Below are 11393 nucleotides of genomic sequence, written 5' to 3'. Positions count from 1 at the left end.
GAACAAGTGGACGTGGGGGACCCGGAGCGTTGTGTGTATGTGTGTGTGTAGCGGGGGGTGACTCGGACTGACCCGGAAGCGAAACGCAGGGAACTTCCGTTCTTTGTTCTGTCCCCGGTGTGTGGCTCTGTGACAGGGTCCAGCGGGGCCTGGTCGGTGTCCAGCCCCCCAAATCTCCCGTCCCTGCCCCCAGGGTGAGTCCGGCCGCCCCTGGGGCTCGCGGTGGGACGGAAGCAGAGGTCGCCGGGAAAGGGGTGGTGTCTGTGCCGCTGCGGCCCGCGGGGTCCCCAGGCCCGCCCGGAGCAGGGTGCGGGGAGGCGCCAGTCAGGACTCGCTTCCCCAGGGACCCCGCCCCCCAGCGCGCCCTGCATCGGGGAGGAAAGGAGCAGCTGTTGTGGTTCTGTGAGTTGCACAGCGCCCAGCTCGAGCCCTTAAAAAGTTCCAGTATGGCCGGAGAGGCGTCCCGCGCCTTCAGACAGCTCGTGACAGCGACCCTAACTTGGTAGTTCTCCGAGACGTTTTTATTTGATGTTAACAGTTCTCCGCGCCCGCGGCCGGAGGGAGGGTCTGTTTTTACTCCGGCTGGATCTGAAGATCAAAGAACGAGGAGTTCTACGAAGAGTGCGCAGTTAGAACTGCTCAGATTCCGGAATAATCTCCCAGGCGCACAGTCAGTCGAGTCTCTTTCGGGGAGTGGTACCACTGTGTCCCATTTTTCAGTTGTATTAGATCCCCTATTTGATTCGCTTTTCAAAGTGGGATCGAACACAGCCCGTTGTTTAAGTTCTGAAGGGTATGTGTAAACTCCAGGAGTGGATAAAGCACGATGATGAGCCTGCAATCTGTGGGATAATTATTGGCACTAAAGGTGCTTTTCTCGGAGAAGTGAAATTCGTGGGGTGCAGGCATCACTTGATTTCAAGTGTTTGGTGGAGAGTGGTATGGAAGGAGAAGATTCTATCACTAAAGCTTCGTAGGGCATGAGGCCTCTGAAGAGTTGAAGATCCAGGGGACAGATTTTTAGCTTGACATCTCAAGACCTCTCCAGTGGCGAACCTGTGCAGCAGTGGAACAGACTCCCCGCTGAAGTAGCCATGTGTGTCCAGCAAGTTAGCTGACAGAACGTTAGGAACTTCGGAAGATGTTTCTTGCACTGGGTGGGAGGTTGACCTAGAGAACCCTGACTTCTGTTTCAGCTCTAAAGCCACAACACAAATGCCAGTCGTGGTCTTTTTCTTTTTTTCTTTGACTGTACTCGCTGTATACAAAGGTTCCCAGGCCCGGGATCAAACCCCCTGCCACAGATGTAACCAGACCCACAGCAGTGACAACACCAGATCCTTAACCCACTGCACCATGAGGGAACTCTGACATAAACATTTAAAATTCCTTTTTCTTTTTTTCCCCTTAGTCATACAGCACTGGCATCAATTAAGTCACAGTTCCCAGGGACTTGAACAGAGGCTGCCAAGGTCCCAGTAATTGCCACTCTGGCCTTCCAGAGACTAATTCCAAAGAAGGAAGGAACAGATCCAGCAGGTAAAGCTTTCCATGATTTGTCACTGCCAGGTCACCTTTTCTAGTCCTCAGGAAGTCTCCCAGGAGTGGGGCTGGCAGTGGCACAGGGGAAGGGCCCTGCTTGGACTTGATGCTGTGGGGGCACAGTGGAGGTTTTTCTTTCTGGGAGAAACATTGTTTACTGATCCAGGCACTGGGGACTTGTTCTCAACAATATGCCTTTGCGTTCCAGCTTCGGCTTACCCAGCTGGGAGGAGGGAGCACTGCTTTTTTCTCTGAAGTCAGAGCCTCTGACTTTCCTTTCTATGGAGAGGTTGGACGGAGAGCTGATTTGTTGGGGGTTTCTGCTTATAAACAGCCCTGAAGATGGTAAACTTGGTTGATAGGAAGGAAAAGACGGCTGGCTCTGAGAAAGCGCTGAAGGCCCCCAGCCAAGAGAGTGATGGAGGCAAGAAGGTGTCACTGTGATTGTCGGTGGCCTGGCTCTTGCCTGATTCATTGCTTTTCTGAGTTCTCTGAGCTCTGAGTGACTCTTGGGGCCCCTCCCCTTCTTATGCCTTATGTGAATGCAAGCATCTTTAGTGGTGGAGCAAATGGCTTTTGCATTGCTGATTTTTTTTACTTCTTCCAGTAGTGCCTTGCAGTGTAATTGGCATTCAATAAATGTTACATGAGCAGATGAATAAAGAGAAAGGGGTAGACAAAATCCAGGGGTTGCCTTTGTGTTCTTGTCAAAGTGGAAGGATGCTCTGGTGGCTGCTGCACCTGTTCTCTATCTGCTGATTCTTGCCACAGCATTAAGCTGTGAAACACAACCTGGTGCTTGAGATCGCAACCTTATTCTAGGTACTAATGTTATGTCTTACCAGGGCCACAGAAAATAGACCCCCTTTGATTGTCGTAGCAACTGGGGAGCGGGGAACCTTAATAGGGATAAAAACAGAGAAATAAACAATCTCATGTTTTTAAAAAAGCATTTGCTCTTGCTTCAGTGCCTTCATTCTGATCCAGGGAAGTCTGTTCTGAGAGAAGGGAGATAACGAGAAGGCTGCAGAGAGGAAACACAGCAACTGGGACTAGTCTCTTAGAGCCTGATAAACATACACACTCACACCCTGTAGTGAGACTACACAGGACCACAAAAAGGGCCCAGATTCCTCAGTAATACCCCACCTTTGATGGAGACTAGAAGCAGAAAACTATCTTAGGAAGAATTTATTTTAATTCAATAGATCTGAGCTATTTGCTCTAGTTCTGTGAGATAGGTATGGTTTTCCCAAGTTGGTTTTTTTTTTTTTTTTTTTTTTTTTAATCTTTTTAAGGCTGTGCCTGTGGCATATGGAGGTTCCCAGGCTAGGGGTCTAATCGGAGCCACAGCAACACCAGATCTGAGCCTCGTCTGTGACCTACACCACAGCCCACGGCAACGCTGGATCCTTAACCCACTGAGCAAGACCAGGGATCGAACCTGAGTCCTCATGTATCCTGGTCAGATTCATTTCTGCTGCCCCGCTACTGGAACTCCTCCCAAGTTTTTTGAAATGAGACAGACAGGAGCTTTCTGGTGGCTCAGTGGGTTAAGGATCCAACATTGTCACAGTTATGGCTTGGGTCCTACTGTGGTGCAGGTTGGACCCCTAGACTGGGAGTTACTGGGGAGGCCAAAATAAATGAATGAATGAATAAATAAATAAAATGAGACAGAGAACTTATGGAAACCTTCTCTGATAGCTGTTATGTGGGTGCTATTTCATGGCCTCTTTTTCTCTAAGATTGCCCCTACGTTTCATTTTTTCTTTTTTAGGGCTGCACCTGCGGCATGTGGATGTTCCCAGGCTAGGGGTTGAATCGGAGCTACAGCTGCCAGCCTGCGCCTCAGGCACAGCAACACCAGATCCAAGCCGCATCTGTGACCTACACCACAGCTCATGGCCTTAACCCACTGAGCGAGGCCAGGGATTGAACCTGCATCCTCATGGATACTAGTCAGATTCATTTCCACTGAGCCACGACAGGAACTCTGCTACCTACATTTTATGTAATAGCTAAAAACCTACCAAAGTTAAGATTTTTTTCCCTTCTACTAGTTCTAATGTTTACGAGGGTTTTTGTTTTGTTTTTTAAGAAAAATCTGTGTACATTAGCTTTATCCATTATTACAGATATTCTTTTTTTGTTTATTTATTTTTTGGTCATGACCATCACATGTGGAAGTTCCCAGGCCAGGGGTCAAACCCACATCACAGCAGTGGCAATGACGGATTAGGCCACTAGGGAACTCCTATTTCAAGTATTCTTAAAAGTTGATGTTGATACTTACACATTTTACAGTCTATGTGTAAAATTCTTTTTTACTTTACTCTGACATTTTTTATTGCAGTATTGCTCAGTATTTTGTTCCATTAATGGCATCATTTGGGACCCTTGTTCCCCAGTTTTTGCTTGTTAGAAGTATCACTGAGTACAGTTCCCATTGCGGCTCAGAGGTAACGAACGCATCTAGTTTCTATGAGGACGCAGGTTTGATCCCTTAGGATCCAGCGTTGCCACAAGCGACGGTACAGGTTGCAGATGCAGCTTGGATCTGGCATTGCCAGCAGCTGCAGCTTAGATTCAACCACTAGCCTGGGAACGTCCATATGCCTCAGGCATGGCCCTAAAAAGCACAAAAAAAAAAAAAAAAAAAAGAGAAAGACACATCACTCAGTGTAGGGAGGGCGCCTAAGGTAAGGGTCCAGGAACTTGGGCCCTTCTGTGTGGCTCACAGGGAGTGAGTGTCTCTATTCACCAGCATCTAAAAGACTAATCACGGTGGCTGCATTTCTTCTGGCTGTTCTGGTCTGGACTGAAATCCCAGTTCCCCTCTTTCTATATTCAGGAGGGTTTTTCAAAATTATCTTTGAACCCTGAACTTTTGCTTCCTCATTCTCCTTCAGAACCTGCTTCCTGCTGACTCTGCACATAGGAGACCAGAAATCCGAGCTTCTAGCCCTACCCATGGAAACTCAGGCGGATCGTGTATCTCAGGAACCTCAGGCCCTGCTGGAGAGTGGTAAGGAAGAGGGTTCGCTCATCCTCGGATTCAGCACTCACCTACCAGGTGGCCAGCAACTGCTGGGATCCAGACGTGGGTAGGACGTAGTCCTTGCCTTTCAGTAGCTCCCAGCCTAGTGGGGAAGGCTGACTGCAGCCATTAGTTAAGTACAGTTTGATAGGTTTTACAGTTGAGACGTGTTCGAGGCCCGTGGACTCCACATGCAGCATTAAGAAAGCTGTGACCATCACCAAGTTTCGTTCTCCAGGCACTTTGTAACAGCCAACTTCAGAGCCCTGGGATGTGCCCTTTAGGAGCCTGTGCCTCAGGGAGCTCTTGGGAATTATTTTGTAGGTTCCAGGAAAAAGAGTAGAAAAAGGGATAGGAAGGTACAGGAGGTGGTTGTGTTTTTCTTTCATAGACTGTGCTACTGACTTGGAGCCGGTTTTTGGTCCTAAGGAGTGTGCCCATGCGTATCAGGAAAAAGCATTTAAAGACATTTTGGTCCACGTGATTCTCCCGAATCAAGTATCTCTGGGTGTTCCGCGTCTCTAAGGGATAAATATGTTAACTTAAGAATTACAGGAAAAGCTACATGATCAAGCATGGAAGCAGGAACCATTGGTAGGGTGCAGATTTAATCTGGGGCTAGAGAAGAAGAAAGCGTTTGGGCATTGTGTCTTCATTCAGGACTGGGGTGAAGCTAGTTTTCCTCTGGTCAGGAAGTCTGTCCGAGAGATCGGAATTGGCATGTGGAGAATGATGGAGGGGACGTGGACAGAACAGCTTGCGTGCTGGCCGAGCGTGGGAGGATGGACGAGAATCATAATCACTCACAGTCGTTCTGGACAAGTGTCCTTGAGAGTAGGGGGAGTGGAGAGAAAGGAGGGGGCCGGGGGCAGACGGGAGAGCCGAGTCTCAGGCTCTGGTCCTCTCCTCGGCGGGAAGGCCCACGCCGGACAGCCTGCGGTAAGCATCTTTCAAAGCTGCAGGGGGACTTAGAAATCTAAGAGGGTGGGATGCTCGCTTGTCCTGGGATCCGTGATTGTCTGTAGGTTGAGAGGCCAGAGAGCAGGTGGATGCGCTCATAGACCCTTTTGTTGTCCTCAGCTCTTCCTTCCTCAAAAGTTCCCGCGTTTTCTGACAAGGACAGCCTGGGGGATGAGATGTTGGCAGCCGCGCTCCTTAAGGCCAAGGCCCAGGTGAGCCGGGCATTTCCATATCCCTCTTCTTTCCCTGCCGATTTTTCAGAAATGCTTCCTGCAGCGACATCCCGTTGAGTGCCTAAACCCCGATGGCCTCCATCCTTCCTGCTGCACAGCGGACCTTCACCTCCTGTCTCGGACCTCTCTTCTTGCCCTGACCGCCTCTCCCGCCTCCCCAACATGCATTATTCGCCCCTACCTTGCACTAGCTTTTGGCTCTGCCCCTCTCGTCCCTCCCCCTGCAACTGCATGCAAGAATGTATCATTTCAGGAGTTGGTGACCTTTGAGGATGTGGCTGTGTACTTCATCCGGAAGGAGTGGAAGCGTCTGGAGCCAGCTCAGAGGGACCTCTACAGGGATGTGATGCTGGAGAATTACGGGAACGTGTTCTCGCTGGGTAAGGAGCAGGCCTTCCTCAGGAAAGCTCCTTTGGCATTTCCTCCCTTCCTTGTTTGCTAAGACAATTGAGTCACTGACAGTCATCAGCAAATTATCACAACAATGATAGTAACTCCCATTACTCACAGGAATTTTGTAGACATAGATTCTCTCAGTTAATCCTCACATTTGTGCAGCAACTGAGGCAGCTGGAATTATCCTCCTTTTATAGGTGAGGAAAGCAAGGTCAGGGGTCTTAAATGCTTTGCAAATGCTAGCGACTGGCAGGACTCGAGCCCTGGCCTTTTAGCTCTAAATCTGATACTTTTCCCTGTGTTCTTCTTAGGACTAAGCATTTATTATAATCCAGAGACTTTCCTGGAGTTCCCATCATGGCTCAGTGGTTAACGAATCCGACTAGGAACCATGAGGTTGCGGGTTCGATCCCTGGCCTCGCTCATTGGGTTAACGATCTGGCATTGCTGTGAGCTGTGGTGTAGGTCACAGACATGGCTCGGATCCAGCGTTGCTGTGGCTGTGGCCGGTGGCTATGGCTCCGATTAGACCCCTAGCCTGGGAACGTCCATATGCCGCGGGTGCAGCCCTAGAAAAGGCAAAAAGCCAAATAATAATAATAATAATAATAATAATAATCCAGAGACTTTCCCAAAAGGTTAGCATATTGGGATCCTTAAACATGTGAGGTTCTGCTCTGTGCCCATGTGAACATTCTGGAACTCTGTCTCCTCCCCTTCTCTGTTGCACTTTATCTAGAGACCTGTTGCTTTGTGGAAAACCTAGTATAACTGCTGTTCTTGTGGAAATTTCAGCTTGTGTTAAGCAGCAGTTAGCGGACCAGTCATGCCTCTACCCTCACCCACTTTCAGTGAGGACTTTTTCTGAGCAAGGCCAGGGTGTCTTCCTGACTCCCATTTGAGACCTCCCCGTACCTCCTCCCCGCTCTGTGCTCTGCAGATCCAGGTTAGGGAGGGTTAGGGATTGAGCTCCGGGACTGCTGGGTATGAATAGGATAAACCTCATCCCCCGTCTTTTCATCAGCAGGATTCATAGGTTTTGTTTTGCTTTGCTTTGCTTTTTTAGGGTCACACTCATGGTATATGGAGGTTCCCAGGCCTAGGGATTGAATTGGAGCTACAGCTGCCAGCCTATGCCACAGCCACGGCCACACCAAATCCGAGCCTCGTCTGTGACCTACACCGCAGCTTACGGCAACGTGGGTTCCTTAACCCGTTGAACAAGGCCAGGGATGGAACCGCAACCTCATGGATACTAGTAGGATTTTTCTTTTTCTTTCTTTTTTTTTTGTCTTTTTGCCATTTCTTGGGTCGCTCCTGCAGCATGTGGAGTTTCCCAGGCTAGGGGTCGAATTAGAGCTGTAGCCACCTGCCTACGCCAGAGCCACAGCAACTCGGGATCCGAATTGCGTCTGCAGCCTACACCACAGCTCACAGCAATGCTGGATCCTTAACCCCTTGAGCAAGGCCAGGGACCAAACCCGCAACCTCGTGGTTCCTAGTCGGATTCGTTAATCACCGCACCACGACAGGAACTCCACTAGTAGGGTTTGTTTCCACTGCGAGACAGTGGGAACTCCAGGTCTCCCATTTCTGAATTATGACATAATCTCTGGGCTGGAGTGAGAGGAAGAGCCGAGGGTTCTGGGTTTGAAGGGAACTGAGAAGAGAGAGGTCTTGAGAGGTATCTGTTCAGATGAGGGAGCAGCAGCTCTTTCTGTCCCTACCGCTCACTCCCCTTTACTCCTTCAAACATTGACAGACTAGAAATGCCCACAGTCTAGACCCTCTCCACTTGTCCTCTGTGCCTGAAGTTCCCTTTAGAAACCCCAGAGCGGCGGAAATAGCAAAGTCAGACACAGGAATTGCTGACGTATCCTGTGTATTAGTGTAGCTGCCCAGGCCTAGGGGCACTGACCTCTTTCTCCCTGTTCATGGACGTGGCACACGTGACACGACCACAGCCAAGATGGTTCTTTCACCCTTGTCGCTCCTTCCTGTTCTGCTACTGCGTCTCATCCCCTTCCCGCTTCTCCCCACACCCATCTGTTTAGTCTCTTGTACCTGCTCTCCCCTCATTCTCTCGCAATCCCCGATTTCATCTTCAGTCCAACTTGTAGAACTTTTGTTACTTCATTCAATAGCACGTCCTGCCTCTTTAGTTTTTGGTTCCCTGCCTCTGCCTGCTCCGTCCTCTCCTTAACAAATCCAACCTTCCCATACTTCCAGCTCTTTTCTCGATTTTCCTGCCTGCCTTCCTCCTTCCCTGTTTCCTTGGCCTGGTTCTCTTCTTCTGCCTTAGCTACACGCAGCCTGGGCAGCCCTCTTTGCACATGGATAAGAGGCCTGTGCTCAGCCTGTGAACATTATGTGATTATCTTGCCTCTGGTTTTGATTCGTTCTCCCACAAGGAGCAGGTGACATTTGTGTCTTGTATTGTGCCAGATGGTGAAACCAGAACTGAGCATGATCCAGAAATCTCTGAAGATTCAGGACCACACGGGGTGCTATTGGGAAGATTCCAAAAGGATATTTCTCAGGGTCTTAAGTTTGAAGAAGCCTATGAACAAGAAGTCCGTCTGAAGAGGCAGCTGGGGAGCTCCTCTGGAGAGAGACTGAATAGGAAGATACAGGATTTTGGTCAAGTGACCGTTGAGGAAAAGCGGACTCCCGTGGGAGGGAGAAGTGAGAAATGCAGTGACTTGGGGAGCAGCTTCACTGTGAGTCCCACTCTTGTTTCCCATCAGAGACTTCCTGGGGGAGACAGACCCCATAAGTGTGATGAATGTAGCAAGAGCTTTAATCGAACTTCGGACTTAATTCAGCATCAGAGAATCCACACCGGGGAGAAGCCCTACGAATGCAGTGAGTGTGGGAAGGCCTTCAGCCAGAGCTCGCATCTTATTCAGCATCAGAGAATCCACACTGGAGAGAAGCCCTACGAGTGTAATGACTGTGGGAAGACCTTCAGCTGCAGCTCCGCTCTCATCCTCCATCGGAGGATCCACACCGGGGAGAAACCCTATGAATGTAACGAGTGTGGGAAAACCTTCAGCTGGAGCTCCACCCTTACTCATCACCAGAGAATCCACACTGGAGAGAAACCGTATGCTTGTAATGAATGTGGGAAGGCCTTCAGCAGGAGCTCCACCCTCATTCATCACCAGAGGATCCACACTGGAGAGAAGCCCTATGAATGTAACGAGTGTGGGAAGGCCTTCAGCCAGAGCTCACACCTCTATCAGCACCAGAGGATCCACACTGGAGAGAAGCCCTATGAATGTATGGAATGCGGAGGGAAGTTTACCTATAGTTCAGGCCTTATTCAGCATCAAAGAATCCACACAGGGGAGAACCCCTATGAATGTAGCGAGTGTGGGAAAGCCTTTAGGTACAGCTCAGCTCTTGTTCGCCACCAGCGAATTCACACTGGAGAGAAGCCTTTGAATGTAATGGGAGTGAGCAAAAGTTCACTCAGAGTTACTGCTGAATTAAATATCGGCGAGTCTACCTGAAAGAGAGCCACACATCTATCTTCCTCACTTCCTCTGAGTCTCAAGAGCTCCTGCCTTACCATAATAGGACGGACAACTTCAGGCGTGTCCCTTCCGACTCAGACCTTTGACCTTAGAGAATGGGGCAGATTGGGCAGATCATCCTGGTGCAGTGATTAGTAACCTAGTCAGTTTCCCCAGCAATGACACCAGCCTTGAGAGATTAGGATGCAGGCGGCGGATTAACTGCCGGGAGTAGTGGGGAGCTCGGGGACCAGTCTCCTTCCGCTTTGGAAGGGAGTTTGCACTAGACCATTTTTTCTCACACCAGAGGAGCCTTTCTTTCCAAGGTGGAGATGGAAGCACAGTAGGAATAAAATTCCAAGGATTCCTCTAGTTGGAGTCAGTATAGTCAGCACAGAAGAAAGTGGAAAGAATGTTCTGGGTCATGTTTTTGCTAGGAAGGGGAAATGGAAGCTGCATTTCAAAGCCACTGCTTCCAATCCAGCTATAAAGTTTGATAAGGAATGTGCTATTTTGTTTCATGACTCCACTAATTATGGATATTGGCTGCCGAGGCATTTGTTATTTTGTTGGGCGTGGGGAAAGACCCTAAGAGAGGTTTTTTTGGTGACTGTACCCTTCAGGGCTCTTGGAGCAGCGAGACCAAGTTTCCAAGAGCAGTCCGACGAGTTGGGTGAACTCACTCTTTCCTGATTTGATAGGACTAATTGGGAAATCCAGCTGATCAGTGAGTCCGACATGGGGGAAAGGATCAAAAGCTTTCAGCACTGGCCTCTGGTTCCTTTGTCCTCTTTCCTTCTCCCTCCTCTGACTCCTGTGATGGAAGGTGATTTCATCTAAAGCCCTAGTTACTAAGGATGCTGTTACAGAGCTCGCACAGCCAGCTTGCCCTGCCCTCTGATACTGTAACCTATGGCATCTGCCCCGCAGCCAGACCTCTCTTGACCCCACCTCTGACTTCGGCAGCCAAGTATGAATGCAGAGAGCAGAGCCCAGAGGAGGAAGCTCAGGGCTCCTTGCTGGGCTGAGATGGAGCACCCCGAGTTTTTCCATCTGAAGAGATGACCTCTCATGACATATTCCCAACCATGCTCATCCTGTAGCATCCATGAAGTACACTATTAAACAGAATAGTTTTCCAGAAGGACAGATTGAGTGTGTTTTTGTGCAGGGGCCAAATTTATTTTAGTTCAAACAAACAACATCAGTGGCTGTGAACAGAATCTTTAAAAAGTAATCTTTAAAACTTTCTCCAGCCGGCCCTGTTTGAAGATTCTCTTTCCAACAGGGAACCTCTGCCCCTCAGCTCCATCATTTCCTCTGCACACAGCCACTGACTGTCTCAGTCACACAGTTGCTCCCAAGTTCGTACCCACCTTCAGGATCTCATGTGCTGCACGTCTTTCTCTGTGGCGCCAGACTTGATACCAGCAGCTCACAGGTGCTTTCTGAGTGTGGGGTCCATGACCAGAGCGGACGTGTATGTTGAGACCCAACAGGCACATTGAGTTTTCTTGCTTTGGTGTTCGAGGTTATTCTCATGGAGAAGGTTGAGATGAAAGCCTGATGGAGGAGATGAGAAAACATCTGGAATCTGGCCTCTCAGAAATTTTGGATCATATATTGTGATGACCACCCTGATATGTTACTGTTTTGTTTTTTGGCTGCACCTTACAGCATGCAGAAGTTCTGGGGCCAAGGATT

General features: G+C 49.3%; 1 protein-coding gene across 1 annotated transcript; it reads left to right on the top strand.

Annotated features, from left to right (window-relative positions):
• ZNF3 (zinc finger protein 3) lies at window positions 57–10833 on the top strand. Its single transcript, XM_021086192.1, has 6 exons — window positions 57–194; window positions 1412–1539; window positions 4455–4570; window positions 5663–5754; window positions 6029–6155; window positions 8617–10833. The coding sequence occupies exons 3-6, from the start codon at window positions 4516–4518 to the stop codon at window positions 9684–9686; spliced, it is 1344 nt and encodes a 447-aa protein (XP_020941851.1). The 5' UTR covers window positions 57–194; window positions 1412–1539; window positions 4455–4515; the 3' UTR covers window positions 9687–10833.

This window comes from Sus scrofa, chromosome 3 (assembly GCF_000003025.6).
Source record: "Sus scrofa isolate TJ Tabasco breed Duroc chromosome 3, Sscrofa11.1, whole genome shotgun sequence".
Classification (NCBI taxonomy): domain Eukaryota; kingdom Metazoa; phylum Chordata; class Mammalia; order Artiodactyla; family Suidae; genus Sus; species Sus scrofa.
This window is presented reverse-complemented; position numbering and strand designations above follow the sequence as displayed.

Coding starts and splice junctions, on each gene's coding strand:
- ZNF3 (XM_021086192.1), top strand. CDS start 4,516: ATGGAAACTCAGGCGGATCGTGTATCTCAGGAACCTCAGGCCCTGCTG. Junction 5,755..6,028: donor TCCTTAAGGCCAAGGCCCAG/GTGAGCCGGGCA, acceptor GTATCATTTCAG/GAGTTGGTGACCTTTGAGGA. Junction 6,156..8,616: donor CGGGAACGTGTTCTCGCTGG/GTAAGGAGCAGG, acceptor GTATTGTGCCAG/ATGGTGAAACCAGAACTGAG.